The sequence below is a fragment of the Callithrix jacchus genome, chromosome Y, assembly GCF_049354715.1.
Source record: "Callithrix jacchus isolate 240 chromosome Y, calJac240_pri, whole genome shotgun sequence".
In the NCBI taxonomy this organism is placed as follows: domain Eukaryota; kingdom Metazoa; phylum Chordata; class Mammalia; order Primates; family Cebidae; genus Callithrix; species Callithrix jacchus.
In genome coordinates this window covers 7,370,914-7,387,666 of record NC_133525.1, presented here as the reverse complement: position 1 = coordinate 7,387,666, position 16,753 = coordinate 7,370,914, and the positions used below count along the sequence as shown (strand labels likewise).

General features: G+C 39.5%; 1 protein-coding gene across 1 annotated transcript in view; it reads left to right on the top strand.

Moving 5' to 3' along the window:
* The window catches only part of LOC144581313 (THO complex subunit 2-like), a 130,038-nt gene that overhangs the window by 57,024 nt on the left and 56,261 nt on the right, over positions 1 to 16,753 (top strand). Inside the window, exon 9 of the mRNA XM_078364496.1 lies at positions 13,487 to 13,579. Within this exon, the coding sequence (XP_078220622.1) occupies positions 13,487 to 13,579 (93 nt within the window). The remainder of the gene's footprint in view (positions 1 to 13,486; positions 13,580 to 16,753) is intronic.

Sequence of the window (16,753 nt, the reverse complement as noted above, 5' to 3'; positions counted from 1 at the left end):
AGTCTAATGTGGCTGGGTTGTAAGATGGGAAAAGAAGGGACAGGAAATGAAGTTGGGAAGATACGTGTACTTTAGATTGACACAGGCTTTGAATCTGTGTTAAGAGTTAGAATCTTGTTTTTATTTATTTATTTTTCATTTTGAGATGGGATCTCACTGTATTACCCAGACTAGTCTCAAACTCCTGGGCCGAAGTGATCCTCCCACCTCAGTTTCCCAAGTAGCTGGGAATACAGGCATGTGCCACTGTGCTTGGATTAAGAATTTTATTTTGTAAACAATGGCTATTGGAATTTTTTATGGACATGAATAAATATTCAAGGCATATCTTACGTCATTCGCTTAAACCAGTGAAATAGCTGTCAAGCTAATCTGTGTCTCTGATTATTTCTACTTCAGTCCATCTTTCATACTATTGTTACTGTTGCTTTCTAAGAGAGACCTAACTGAGGCACTTCACTGGTCAAAAACCTTTATTTGTAGGATGAAATTCACACTTCTAAATGTGGCAGAGACAGCTCTTCACAATTTGGCACTGTTCTTTCTGGCCTTATCTTCATATTTATTCTTTCTTGTATTCTAGTCATATTAAGTGACTAGCCATTTCCTGAACTTAGGCGTAGATATTGCTATGAATCTTTGTTCCTGAAGTTCCTTATAACTATAAAACTATTCTTACCCAACCTTCTCCTTTTTTCATCTTGTGAACTCCTATTTATTCTTAAAGAGCAAAGGCTACTTGCTCTGTAAAGTCTTAGCTGACTCTTTACCCATGCAGAATTGGTCACTTCTTAATCAGTGTTCTCATAAAACTTGACCCATAACTTCTAACACCCGTCATATTGTCTTAGAATAAACTCTTATCTGTCTCCTTTTCCAGATTGTAATCCATATGAGGCAGGGTCTATGTTACTAATTCCTATGGATTAGTTTACCGGCTAGCCTATAGTAAATGTTCACTAATTGTAAATGAGTGATTTATGTTCCAGGAAGATAATTCTCTTGATAGCATGGAGAATTTTAATAAGGCCTCCTCCATTTACCTTTTGATACAGCTCTGCTAATTTGTTTACTTGCCTGAGATAGTCAGCTAGTCAGAAAGCATTCATTGAATGTTTATGATTATGCTCTTTGCTAGGCACTTAGGTTACTCTGGTGTAGAGGAGTGTCTTTTTCTGTACCATTGGAATGTGAGGTCAGGATAATAAGAGAATTCCTTTTAGTATTCTTAAATTATATAATACCCACTACCTTTGCTCATCTTTTATTATCTATGATCTGGGATGCTTCAGCAGACAGAAGAGAAAGCAGACCAGAGCTTAAAAGCATTTCGCTTTTCAAGGCCAAACAAGAGACCTGGTAGGGATTTTGGGCTGCAGCACAATACCTTCATTTAAAAATGAGCAGTGGCAGCTGGGCTTGGTGACTCGTGCCTATAATCCCAGCACTTTGGGAGGCTGAGGTGGGTGGATCACCTGAGGTCAGGAGTTTGAGACCAGCCTGGCCAACATGGCGAAACCACATCTCTATTAAAAGCACACAAAAAATTAGCTTTTTACTAATTACTGGTGGCAGACACCTGTCATCCCAGCTACTCGGGAGGGTGAAGAAGGAGAATCACTTGAACCCTGGAGGTGAAGGTCACAGTGAGCTGATATCGTGCCACTGTACTTTAGCCCAGGCAACAAAAGAGAAACTCTGTCTCCAAAAAAAGAAAAAGAGCAGCGGCAGCTTTTCCTTTTCTTACCAGCAACCAGAACGTCTAGTCTTCATATTGGAAAAGAGAGATTCAAGCATTTCATCAGATTTTAAGAGCCATCATGATTACTTTGGGTTTGAGTACATGAAGCCAACTGCTTAAGTGACAGGTTGGCTGAAATTTAACTTGTGCATGATTAATTAAAATATAAATTAGGGCTTTGGAGACTGTGGGTTTGAGAGCATATGACAATGAATAATGATGACCTGCTGTATAACATCCAGATAGTCGAATGTGAGTTTAGGAATTAAAAATCTTTTTGTATGAAAACATTCCTTATACGTAATGTAACTTTTGTGAGAATTAAAATATACCTGGGGGTTGATAGTATTTGAGTAATCCATTAGTTTTGTAGACAGTGACCATTTTTCTTATATAAGAGATAGTCAAGAAATTCTTAGTTTAGAAATAACTTGTTCTTGGAATGACTAGCCCTCATGTTGCTCTGTGTAACACCATCCCTTTGTTCATATTGTCAGAACTGTCTTGTCATTGTGAGAATCAGCAGTCTTAAAGTCACTGAGGGTAGGCGAAGAAATGTCAGATATTTCTGAAAAATTGTGGCCTTAAAGGTAAAGTAAGGAAAGCTATGAAAATGAGGAACTGCTTAGGTGATGTAACCTTGGGAGTTGGCTCCCAGGCACCTGTGGTCAGTCTGTGTATTAGTTCCTGGCCTAATTCCACCATCCCCCTTCCTCATCACTACCTGAAAATGTTCACGTCTCCTTTCCCCAACTCGTATTTTGACCAGCTGGGTCTTATTTGGATTAACAGACTTATTTTCCCCTCCGAATGCTAGTGTTATACTATGCTATGAATGACAGTCATGGGTTGAACATCACAAATCCAAAAACCCTCCAAAATCCAAAACATTTTGGGCACTGAATGATGTTCAAAGGAGATGATTGGAGCATTTTGGATTTTGGGTTTTCAGATTTGGGATGGTCACCAGTATGCAGATATTCCAAAATCTTAAAAAGAAAAAAATCCAAAATCTAAAATACTTCTGGTCCCAGGCATTTTAGATGAGGGATCCTCAACTTGTACAATAGAGAATTTGGGAACAGCATGAGAGACAGCACAAAGGACAGGAAGGGACTGCAAGAAAGTGTGAAGGTACCAGAAGACAAACTTGTCTGGAGTTCTTGTTACAGGAGAGGAGGAGGAGGTGATAGCTCTCACCCATATTGCCATTTGATTTCTGGATTCAGAACACAATACTATATAGTAGTAATGGTAGTACCATGGAACAGCCCTGTTGTCCATACTCCAGATTCATTAATTGAAGAAATATAGATTGAGCATCTGTATTTGTGCAAGGTACTGTGCTAGGAGCAAAGGCTACATCTGTAAATTCTTTTTTGATGTTTAGATTCTGAGTAAATTATATATTATGCTAGAAAATGATCAATGAGCTGGGGAAGAATACAGAGCAAGATAAGATCAGGAGTGGTAGCTTGCAATTTTAACTACAATAGTGAGAATACTCATTGAAAACGTGAGATTTAAGCTAGGACATGGAAGATATGAGGATGTAAACTGTGTAGCTGTCTGAGGAAGGGCCTCTAGGCCAAGGAAACAGTCAGTGCAGTGGCCCTAAGGTGTGAGCATGCCTTATGTGTTGAAGAACAGTAAGGAGTTAAGTGTGGATGGATCAGAGTGATTGAGCAGAGCACTAGGAAATGAGGTTAGAGATGCCAGGGATGAGATCACAGCGCCAGTGCAAAGTCTTTGATTTTGATGCTGAGTGAAGCCAGTGGAGGCTTTTGAATAGGGTGGTGATGTGATCTAACTTAGCTCTACGTTCTGTTTCTCTCTTACTCATTTTATCATGAACATTTTCAAATGTAGGAAGGAATGAGTAGTATAATGAATACTTACAACCCCATCACCTAGAATTAAGTTTATTAACATGTTGCCATGTTAAAAATATTAATTTAGGTTACAGATATCGGGAAGGCTTCTTCCTAAATACTATATAGTTTACAGTTTTTAAAAGGAAGGACTTTATTTTTTTCCTTTTGAGACAGCATTTTGGTCTTGTTGTTTAGGCTGGAGTGCAATGGTGTCATGTTGGCTCACTGCAACCTCTGCCTTCTGGGTTCAAGAGATTCTCCTGCCTCTGCCTCCCAAGTAGCTGGGATCACAGGCATACACCACCAAGCCTGGCTAATTTTGTGTTTTTAGTAGAGACGGGGTTTCTCCACGTTGGTCAGGCTAGTCTTGAACTCCCGACCTCAGGTGATCTGCCCGGATCAATTTCATACCTAACTAGATTACTGTCATATAATAAACCTAGGCTGTATTCATATTTTCCAAATTGTCCCCAAAATGCATTTTACGACTGGTCTGTTCAAATGTTGATCTAACCAAGGACCACATGTTGTATTTGATTGTCAAGATTCTTCGTCTCTTTTAATTTAGAATAGTTTCCCACCCTCTCCATATTTTAATGGCATCGACTTATTGATGAGACCATTCCCTAGAAGACCCTATCTTTTGATTTATCTAATTGCTTTTTTGTCTCGCACGTTTTTTTTGTTGTTGTTGTTGTTTTGTTTTTTTTGAGACGGAGTTTCGCTCTTGTTACCCAGGCTGGAGTGCAATGGCGCAATCTCGGCTCACCGCAACCTCCGCCCACTGGGTTCAGGAAATTCTTTTGCCTCAGCCTCCTGAGTAGCTGGGATTACAGGCACGCACCACCGTGCCCAGCTAATTTTTTGTAATTTTTAGTAGAGACGGGGTTTCACGATATTGACCAGGACGGTCTCGATCTGTTGACCTCGTGATCCACCCGCCTCGGCCTCCCAAAGTGCTGGGTCTCACTCGTTTTCTATTTCCTATATTTGTTACATACTTGAAGTTAGGTCTAAAGACTTGATTATGTTCAAGTAAAATATTAATGGCACAAAATACTTCATAGATTGTGGTGTTGTATAACATCTAATGTTTGACTGTCTTTAAATGGTTCACTAAGTTGGTGACAGTCTGATCCTTCAGTTATACAGCGGCATCCCCCTCCCCACCCACTTCCTTTCTCTTCAGTCACAAATTATCTGCAGCTTGATGCTTTGCCAGCCTGTGAATACCCATTTTCTCACCAACTTTACATTAAATGGTTTAGAATCCATGGGTGACCTTTGCTTGAAACAGTTTTCCCCTTAGGGGTTCCAAATTGGTGATTTACTAATTTTATCATGCCCTATATATTTATTATTTGTCATTCTTCTAATAAAGAAGAGTTGTCCCTTACTAACTTAGACTGTTTGCTCTTCCTGAAATACAGTTCCTACGGGAAAGGTAGGACAAACGATTAATATTTTCCCATTGATTGCCAGCTATCAGAGTAAGGAGTTTCTTCAGTAGCAACCTCCAATGGTGACGAGAGAGAGAGAGATTTGCATGTGTATGTGTGTGTGTGTGTGAGAGAGAATGTGTGTGTGTGTGTGTGTGTGTGTGTGTGTGTGTGTGTATTTAGGTTTCCAATGTATCAGTCTGATAGTGTGTGGCAGCAGTGAATGTTAATGGGATTCCGAATGTATTTGAAGATAAACCAGTAGTGTTTGCTGATGTATTGGATACAGAATGTGAGAAAGTAGAGTTAAGGACTATTCTGAAGTTTCTTGGACTTGGAGCAGTTAAAAAGATAGTGTTGTCACCAACTTAGGGAAATTTTCAGGTGGTTGGCTTTGGAATGTTGGGAATCAGAATTAGGAATTCAGTTTGGGCATGTTAAGTTTCAGATGTCTCTTAGACATACAAGTGTAGATAATTGATCTATAGATCTGAGTAAATAATTGGATATATGGTCCTGGTGTTCAAGAGAACAGAGTAGATCAGAAATAGAAATGTGGGTATCAAAAGCATGTAGATGCTATTAAAAGATATGACATTGGATGAAATCACTAAGGTTGTATATAGAGAGGCAAGAGAACTAAGGATTAAGCCCTGGGGCACTCCAGTGTTAAGGGTCTAGGAGAAGACAAGGAACCGGCAAATAAATTAGATGAGGAACAACGTGTAAAGTAGGAGAAAAACAGAGAATGTGTCATTTTGGAAGCTAAATGCAGGAAGGAATGATTAACTCTGTGAAATGCCTCTGATAGGTCATTTAAGGACTGAAAATTGACCATTGGGTTTATCATCAGGGAGGTCAAAACTAGCAGTTTTGGTGGAAGTGGGTGATATTAAGAGAGAATGGGAAGAGTAGAATTGGAGACAGTGACAACTGACAACTTAAGCAGTTGCTACAAAGGGGTGCAGACCAAACAGGGTGATAGATGGCAGGGGAAGTGGGCTTGAGAGATTTTTTTTCAGATGGGCGAGAGACCACATTTGTTTGCTGATGGGTATGACTGAGTGGAAAGGGGAGAATTGGTGACACAGGGGATAGAGGTGAGAATCATTTGGAGCAGTGTTCGTGAGGATAGAGAAAATGGAGTTTAGTACTTAAGTGAGTGGACTAACTTTATATGGGAGGACAGAGAGTTTATCGTAACAGGTATAAAGGAAGTATATGTAGGTATAGTTGGGTAGGTGTGATTGGGCTTTGTAGAAGTCCAGTTGATCTAATTTTCTTACTGAAGTAGAAAGCAAGGGCATCAGCTGAGAAGATGAGAGAGGGGGTATCAGAGGTTAGGAGAGAAGGTAGGGAAGTACAGTTATGTGCTGCACAACGATGTTTCGCTTATAAATAGACCAGATATATGACAGTGGTTGCATAAGATTATAATGAAATAGAAGCACATAGCTGAAGAAGAGGCCCAAGAAAAGGAAGCTACAGGAGAAGAACCCCCAAGGAAATTCACAGGAAAGGGTTTAGCAGAAGTTTTTGCAGACTTCAGCAAGCTCCTTGACAAGTTTGAATACATGGGCTGGGCATGGTGGCTCATGCCTGTTATACCAGCACTTTGGCAGGCCGAGGCGGGCGGATCACTCGAGGTCAGGAGTTAGTGACCTCACCTGGCCAACACGGTGAAACCCCGTCTCTACCAAAAATGGAAAAATTAGCTGGGCATAATGATGCATGCCTGTAATCCTGGCTACCAGGGTGTCAGAGGCAGGAGAATCACTTGAATCCAAGAGGTGTAGATTGCCGTGACCCGAGATAGTGCCACTGTACTCCAGCCTAGGTGACAGAGCAAGACTCCGTCTCAAAAATGAACAAAAACAAAACAGTTTGAAAACATGGACCCCAACACCGACCAAGGTTTTTACTAATAGAAATGGAATGTACATGGTGCATTATCCACTTACAAGCAAATTTGTGATATTGCCCCTAAACATCTTCCAGTGGGACAAGATGTGGAGATGGAAGACAGTGATATTGATGATTCCGACCCTGTGTAGGCCTAGGCTCATGTGTATGTTTGTGTCTTAGTTTTTAACAAAAATGTTTAAAAAGCTAAAATTTATTTATTTTTTGAGACAGAGTTTTGTTCTTGTCGTCCAGGCTGGAGTGCAAGTGGCACGATCTCGGCTCACTGCAACCTCTGCCTCCCTGATTCAAGCAATTCTCCTTCCTGAGCCTCCTGAGTAGCTGGGATTACAGGTGCCTGCCACCATCCCTGGCTAATTTTTTTTTTTTTTAGTAGACATGTTGTTTCACCATGTTGACCAGGCTGGTTCAAACTCCTGACCTCAGGTGATCCACCTGCTTTGGAGTCCCAAAGTGCTGGGATTACAGGTGTGAGCCACTGTGCCTGGCCAACAAATCTTGAAAAAAAAAAAAGTACAGAATAAGAACGTAAAGAAAAAATATTTTGTATGGCTGTGCAATGTGTTTGTGTTTTAAGGTAAGCATTATTACAAAAAGTCAAAAAGCTTAAAAATATTAAAAAGTTTATTAGGCAAAAAGTTACGGTAAGCTAAGCTTATTTTATTGAAGAAATATTTTTCAAAATAAATTTAATGTAACCTATGTATATAGTAGTGTACAGCAATGTCCTAGGCCTTTATATTCACTCACTGACTTATCCAGAGCACCTTCTGTTCCTGCACACTCCATTTGTGGTGGGTGCCCTACACAGGTTTACCATTTTAAATCTTTTATACTGTAATTATTTCTGTTCCTTTTCTCTGTTTAGAGGTTTAGTTGTACAAACGCTTATCATTGTGTTACAATTGCCTATAGTATTCAATATAGTAACTAGATGTACAGGTTTATAGCCTAGGAGCAATAGACTGTTCCATATGGCCTACATGTGTAGTAGGTTATATACCATATAGGTCTGTATAAGTATGCTCTAAAGATGTGTTCCTCAGAATGTATCTCCATTGTTAAGTGATGCATGACTACGGTTGAGTGAATGGCTGAGAGAAATGGAGTATGATTGTCCAGCAGCAGTGGGCTCATTTGAGGTCAGATAGATCAAATTGGCATTATAGAAGGATTGTCACTATTGGTGATAAGAAGATTTGGGATATGGGGGAAGTGGTTAAGTTAGGATAAAGAAGGTCTTCAGAAGAGGAAACGTTCAGGGGAACCAAGAGGCTACATGGTAGAAGGCTCACCTACATGTATTTGAAAGTCTCCAAAAGTTAAGAATTGCAGTCAGAGAGAGTGACAGGGGCTAAGATCGTTGCAGAATGGAGGGCATTTGATTCAAGGATCCATAAATGGCAACAGCAGGACATCACTGAAAATGGCACAGTAGGGAACTCCAGAGCTCTGTCTCTCCACAAAAACAACATAATGAAGTTGAAAAAAAACCTATCGGTCAACTTTGCTGTCGTCTTATTCTTCTCCAGTCATTTCCCTGCTTGGTGTAAGGTTTTTACTATATTCCAGAGCTCTGCAGAGTTGATTGAGAGTGCTGTGGCATTTTAAATTGCCTACCTACTAACCTCCACACCCAGATCCGTGGTGACCATGATGACAGAAGTGCAGGTTGCTAACGCTAGAGGGAGCAAAGAATTGTGTTTGTGGGTTTTACTCTGGCTAGCTGCTCCCTGGACCAACATGGGCCTACCTTTGTATCTTTTGACTGGGAGTATTCCCAGAGCTGGGGTGGCTATTGCCAAAAGCACTTAAAGGCATAATTATTGTCTGCAGTGGCCTGGAGCAAGGGATAACAGTTGAGACAATCAGTAGTGAGACTGAAAAGCCTGAGAAGGAAGACATTAGAAAAGAGATACTTGGGAAAAAGAGCTTTTAAAAACCTGCCATATACACCAGGAGATGAGGAAGGTCATGCACGTGCCCAGAGCTGTGCCCAGAAGAGGTCAACAGAAACCCTAAGCTTTCTCTTCTGGCTCTGAGTAAGCAGGAAGTATAGACTGAGGCAGAGTTGTGAATGGTCTGGCCAAACGTTGAGAAATGTCCTAATGCAGAGCCAGTCTGCAAAGACTAGGAGTGTATTTTCTCTGTTTTCCCATTTATTTTTGCTCCAGGTCTTAAAAAAAAAAAAAAAAAAAAAAACCTTTCAATATGCTAGTTGGTCACCAAGCTAACAGAACATGGATTGAAGTGACCACATGTGATGAAGAATACAGACTTTACAAAAAAGAGTTTATAAAACTCGCTAAACACACATACACAACAATAAATCCACAATAAGCAACATCAACCAACCTCTGGGTATTGGCGGGGGTTGAGAGGAATCTGATTTTTCTAGTTGCCACATAATATTCAATATGTCCAGTTTTTAACAAGAAATAGTGAGGCATGGAAATAAAAAATGAAGTGATTCCTTGACAGGAAAAAAATTAATAGAAACTTTCTTCGAGGAGGTTAGGCAGTGGATTTACTAGATAAGACTTTTTTTTTTTTTTCTTGAGATGGAGTCTCCCTCTGTCACCCAGGCTGACGTGCAGTGGCACAGTCTTGGCTCACTGCAGCCTCTGTCACCTGGTTTCAAGTGATGCTCCTGCTTCAACCTCCCAAGTATAGCTGGGAGTACAGGTGCGCACCATCATGCCTAACGTCTGTCTTTATGGTAGAGACAGGGTTTTACCATGTTGGCCAGGGTGGTTTCAAACTCCTGACCTCAATTGACTCGCCTGCCTTGGCCTTTCAAAATGTTGGGATTACAGGCATGAGCCAGTGTGCCTGGCCTCGATAAGGAATTTAAATCAAGAGTCATAAATTGCTTTATGTGGTAAAGGAAACCAGGAGTGTGCTGTCTCACCAAATAGAGAACATCCATAAAGAGATACCAAATTATAAAAAGGAACCAAACAAATTCCGGAGTTGAAAAGTACAATAACTGAAATTTAAAAAATTCACTGTAGAGGTTCAGCAGAAGATTTGAGCAGGCAGAAGAAGCCAAGACAAAGAAGTAAAAAACACTGGTTAAAGTAACTCTAGGTAAAATATAAAAGCCAGTATTACGTTTGTGATTTGTAACTCCTCTTTTTTCCCCTATATGACTCAAAAGACAAAGACATAAAATAATAATTATAAATGTTTAATAAAACTTTGACTTATAGACTCGGGGTACATTTGCTACCTAGGTCTATTGTGTGATGCTGAGGTTTGGGGTACAATTTATCCCATCACTCAGGTTATAAATCTGATAAATGGAACACTATAAAAATGTAATTTGTTTCTGAAGCCACTTCAAAAAAAAGAAAAAAAAAAAGGTATTCGTAACTAACAATAGATGGGGAGGGTCAGAGATATATAGGTGCAGAGGTTTTATACACTATTGGAGTGAAGTTGGCATTAATTCAAACTAGGTTGTTTTACGTTTAAAATGTTAATTGTTATAGCCAAAGGAACCACTAAGAAAATAATTAAAAACTAAACAGAGAAGAGAAGCAGGGGATCACAATGGTACACACACACAAAATCAAACAAAAAAGGCAGTGATGGAGGAAATGAGGAACAAAAATATGACAAATAGGAAACAGCAAAATGATAAAGGTTCACACTTATCTGTAATTATTTTGAATGTAAATGGATAAAACTCACTAATTAAAAGGCAAGAGTTTGGCAGAATGTATAAAGAAGCATGATACAGCTATGTACTGTGTATATGGAACTCACTTTAGATCTAGAGATACAAATAGTTTGAAACTGAAAGTATGGAAACATATTCTGTGCAAGCATTATGCTGAGGAGGCCTGGGGTGGCTATACTAATATGAAAGTAGACTTTAAGACAAAAATTTTTCACAGTGAAAGACATCATATAATGATAAAGTACATAACCCATTGAGAAGAAATAACAGTTATAAACATACATGTACCAAACAACAGAACCCCAGAGGATTTGAAGCAAACATTGACATAATTGAAGGAAACATAGTTCCATAATTATTGGACATTTTCATACCCTACTTCCATTAGTGGTTAGAATAACCATTACTTGACAAAAGATGAGTGAGAAAATAGAAGACTTGAACAAGGTTATAAACCAATTAGACCTAATATATAGAACGTTACACCCAACAACAGCATCTGCATTCTCAATGCACATGGAACATTCTTTAGAATAGAACATATATTAGGCCACAAAACTAGTCTCAGTTGAAATCATACAAAATATCATCTCTGACCACAACCGAATGAAACTAGATTGCAACGGTAGTGGAAGTAGTGAGTAATATGAAATTCAAAACTGGGAAGATAGAGAGAGAATAGTCTGGAGGTAACCATAAAAAGCAAAAAGAAAACTGCCACATCATCTCCAGGCCCGGTGGTGTGAGGCGTATGAGGAAAACAGCTACCATTTAACTGGGTTACAATGGCAGTGCTGTTCTCGGGGTGAACCAGGCTCTGGGGTGGTGAACGCCACAGTGAAAAGAACCTTTAGATGAGTTTGGATATAGAGAATTTTGCTGAGAATGTCTCATGAATTCCATAAGGTAGGATGGGACAGAACAGGGATTGTGCAAAACAGTATGTGGATGAGAGTGTGGGTCATATAGTGGTGGTTTATTTAAATAAGGATGAAGGGAGTAATGAATGTGGCCCTGGTACATTCAAGTCAGGTAGTGGAGGAGAGGTTGCCAATAAGTTAAATAAGCTTTTGTGAGTTGGCTTTGAAACCCTGGCCACAGTTTGCTTTTGTGGGAAAATGTTTTGATACTAAGTAGCCATTTATAAACATTGAATTTTACATGTTTAAAAAATTTTTTTGAGATGGAGTCTCTCTGTCACCCAGGTTGCAGTGCAGTGATGTGATCTGGACTCACTATAGCCTCTGCCTCCCGGGTTGAAGTGATTCTCCTGCCTCAGCTTCCCAAGTAGCTGGAATCACAGGTGCCTGCCACCATGCCCAGCTAATTTTTGTATTTTTAGTAGAGACGGGGTTTCACCATGTTGGGCAGACTGGTCTTGAACTCCTGACCTCAGGTGATCTGCTCACCTTGGCCTTGCAAAGTGCCAGGATTACAGGTGTGAGCCACCGTGCTTGGCCTATACACAAACATTTAGAATTAGGGAACTATTGTTACATTGAAGACATCTCATCTGTTTTATTTATTTTAATTTAATTTTTTTTTTATTTTTGCATTCTTTTTTTTTAGCTACTGCAAATCAACATCTCATCTGTTTTTAAAAAAATAGAGTGAAACAATGCCTTCTATAAATGATATGCATTCGTTTGGTTGGCTGTATTTTATTTGCGTAATATCATAGTTGTGGGAGGAACCTTGCATACAAAAGGCCTCGTTTTCAGTATTGAGTATAAACAGAACATAGTGTATTGTCACTGTTTGCTTTTTATTTGCATTTGGCCAGTTAGTTATTGCCAGTTATTCTCACTTCACTGTTCCATTCATCTGACCTCAGCGTGTAAAAATTAGCTTTGAAAATTGATAGCATTGAAAGACTCTGATGTTTCTATGTAGGGTCCCCGTGGCCGGCCTGAAATTGACTTTGCCATTCTGTATTTTAAGATATCAATGTATTAATCTGTAATATTTATGTACACCTGCTTTGTGGGGAATGTCAGCTGACATCCCGATATACTTAGCATAAAACCCAAGAAAGCAAATTATAGGAAGAAAAATATAAAGCAAATGCTGATGGTTCTTCTGTACTTCTCAGTGTGTCTGCATCTCCACTGAGAACTAATTTGAAAAAGCCAGTTAAGAAAACATACATATATCAGCCAGGTGTGGTGGCTCTTGCCTGTAATCTCAGCACTTTGGGTGGCTGAGGTGGGAGGATTGCTTGAGCCCAGGAGTTCAAGATCAGCCTGGGCAATAGAGTGAGACCCTATGTCTACTTAAAAAAAAAAAAATAGTCATTTGTGGTGGCATGTACCTGTAGTTCCAGCTACTCGGGAGGCTGAGGTGGGAGGATCACTTGAGCTTGGGAGGTCAAGGCTACAGTCAGCCACGATCATGCCGTTGCATTCCAGCCTGGGTGACAGAGTAAGACCCTGTCTCAACAAAACAAAACAAAACAAAACCACAAACCAGAAAAGAAAACACACATGTAAACAGAACTGCAGACTAAATCTTGCATTATGAAATCTCACTTATTCTGTTTAATTGTCAGATTTTATTTAAATGTTAACATGCGCTGTAAATTGTGTTCATTTTTGAAATTCCTTTCCTTGTGTTCTTTAGAAGATGTTCCAATGTGATGAAAGGGGATGTTGGGATAATCTTGTCTTAAATTCAGATGTTTGGTAAGATAAGGAAGAGCAGTGAACGAGTTATTTGGCCTAGAGTATCTTATCTAATTGTTCTTAATTATTGGTAGGTGAAGGATATTGCTTTAATTATGCTTTCTGCACTAAGTGGAAACTTCTTTTTCTTTTAATATTTCTAGAAACCAAATGGCGAGACACCACCATCTTTATACAGAGTTGCAGCTGTACTTCTACAATTTAATCTTATTGATTTAGATGATTTCTATGTACATGTAAGTCTAGTGGGCTGCTAAGAATATTTGGTTGTCTGTCCCAAGGGTGGGGAAGAGGAGTGAGTAGCCACATAGCAGCCCCAGGGTTGGGTTGGTTCTAGGTTCTCAAGTTTTACTCTTTGAAGCCCCAATACATTGTTGCTTTGTGTTTACTCAATAAAGCGAATGAGTTTAGTTCTTTTCTTTGGCAGTCTATGAAAATTACCTTTTTGGTCACTTTTACGAAGTTGCAGTTTGGATATGAAGTTCAAGTTCTTAACTGTCATCAAGGCATATCTCGTGGGGAGAGAGGCCAAGTTCTAACCAATGTGTTTTTAAGCCTCTTTATTATCTACAAATGATGGGAAATGTAGGGTTACCTATACACTGTTTCTTTCTCTCTAAAATATTAATTTTAGGCATTCAGGATGAATGGGGAAATTTGTTAGTGTATTTTTATTTTTAGTACATTTTAAAAATATATTTCTTGTGTTCTTCCTGTGTACTAAATGAGTATTATGCTTTTACTGCTGTGACAGATGACCTCTAGTTTAATAACAATTTAGCCATCAGCTTGAAAATCTAGGCTAATAGTATGTAAATTCCTCTTCTATTAGGTTTTGCATTAGGATATCAATTAATTATTTTTTGAGATGGAGTTTCCCTCTTGTTGCCCAGGCTGGAGTACAATGGCGTGATCTCTGCTCACTGCAACTTCTGCCTCCCGGATCCAAGTGATTCTCCTGCCTTAGCCTCCCAAGTAGCTGGAATTACAGGCGCCTGCCACCATGCCTGGCTATTTTCTTTTTTTATATTATTAGTAGAGATGCGGTTTTGCCACGTTGGTCAGGCTGGTCTTGAACTCCTGACCTCAGGTGATCTGCCTGCCTTGGCCTCCCAAAGTGCTAGGATTACTGGCATGAACCACCACATCTGGCTGATATCTATTAATTTAAAACAAATACGTCCAAAGGTGATATCATCTTCAGTGCCTTTGAAATCACTTTATTAACGTCATTGCCTATTTTTGTATACTGTGGCTACAGAGTTAAGTAAAACTTGGTCTCTACCTTGGAAACAGTCATAGTCTAGCAAAGGACAGAAACGTTTTTCATTATTTAATAGGTACTCCATTGGAGACATTCACAAAGCTCAGAATAGACAGTGACCATATCTGTGGGGGCGGGAATTTGGAAGACTTTCCCAAACTAGTGATGTTGAACTGGGATCTTGATAGACAAGTAGGGTCATCTAGGCTGAAAGGGCAGGAAACTTTGTAGGTAGAATGAACTGAGTAAAGGCAGGAGATTTTAAAAAATACTTACTTATTTATTTACTATTTTGGCGGGAGAGGGGAGACGGAGTCTCATTGTCGCCCAGGCTGGAGTGCAGTGGCACAATCTTGGCTTACTGCAACCTCCCCCTCCTGCATTCAACCTATTATTTGGCCTTAGTTTCCCGAGTAGCTGGGAGGTGCATGCCACCATGCCTGACTAATTTTTGTATTTTTAGTAGAGGTGGGGTTTCACCATATTTTTAGTAGAGACTGCGTTTCACCATGTTGGCCAGACTGGTCTTGAACTCCTGACCTCAGTTGATCCACCTGCCTTGGCCTCCTAAAGTGCTGGGATTACAGGTGTGAGCCGCCATGCCTGGTCAAGGTGGGAGATTTGAAAAGGCTTTTTTAATCCCTTTATGGGACTGTCAGGAAGCTCAGAGTAGTTGGAGCCTAGGGTGATATACAGGGGGAATGAGGGTGGAATAGATAAGAGCTAAACTGTTAAGGACTTAAGTGACATAGGAAGGAGTCTGGATTTTTCTCTTGGGAGTGGAGAACCATTTAGTATTTAAAGGAGAGATATGATATACAAACGGAATATGGAAAATTGGCCAGAAAAGGGAGAATTTGAAAACAGAGGTATGACTTTAGAGGGAGGTATAGACTGGCATATGTGGAAAGTACAAAATTGATGATAGATTTATTACTGATATGATTGCATTTAACGGTAAATGTAAGCAGACCAAGTGCTCCTGTTAATATGACAAGGATTGTCAAATGGGATTAAAAATTAGTTTGTTATTTGATAAATAGCTGAAACCTAAGGACAATAAAATGTTGATAGTAAAAGGATGAGAAAATATATCAGCAAACTTACTATTGTTGGACAGAATAGACTTTTTGGCAAAAGAAGATAAAGAGGGCCACTTCATAATAACAAGATTGTGTTCACTAGAAAGGCAAAACAGTTCTAACTGCACATGTACCTAATGACATGTTCTCAAAATATACAGAAATAAAAGTTGAGAGAACTATAAGAAGAAACAGTTTGCCCATTGGAGTTGTAATCGTCTGGGTAAAAGATAAGGACCTATGGCTGGGTGCGGTGGCTCACACCTGTAATCTCAGCACTTTGGGAGGCAGAGGCAGGCAGAACACCTGAGGTCAGGAGTTTGAGAGCAGCCTGGCCAACACGGTGAAACCCCCTCTACTAAAAATGCAAAATTAGCTGTGCGTGGTGGCACATGCCTGTAATCTCAGCTACTTGGGAGACTGAGGCAGGAGAATCACTTGAACCCAGGAGGCAGAGGTTGCAGTGAGCCAAGATAGCACCATTGCACCCCAGCCTAGGCAACAAGAGTAGGGGTGGGGATAAAAAAGGACCGGTGTCAGGTGTATAAGTACAGCAATAAAAATGTGTTTGATTGCCAGGGGAGAACATACAGAATGAGAAAAGGTTTTGCTTACTTTCTTGGCACCAGTCCATAGCGCCTTTCCTCTCCTCCTCTTCTTCTTCTTTTTTTTTTTTTTTTTTAATTAATGGAATGAAATCTATAATGTTTACTGTTTCATTATTTTCATTTACTGTTCACATTAAATCTAGTTAATGAAATAGATTATGCATTTGTAGGGGGTAGGAACACTTACAGCTTATAGTGACTAGCAGAAACTACTAAGTAATGGTTTGTTGGCTGAATTTTTCTTTCTGTCAGGGTTATTTTATATATGTCTGCATTCATTATCTTCCACTCGTACAAGGTGACTGTACATGAGATACTTGAGCCTTTTTCATAATGGAGGGTTGACTATGCACATAGTAATTTTTATTTTGCAGTAAACTAGTAACTAGCTTGTGACTTGAGTTAAATAAGCTCCCAGAAAAAGTGAGATGTCCAGTTACTAATACTTTTTCTACT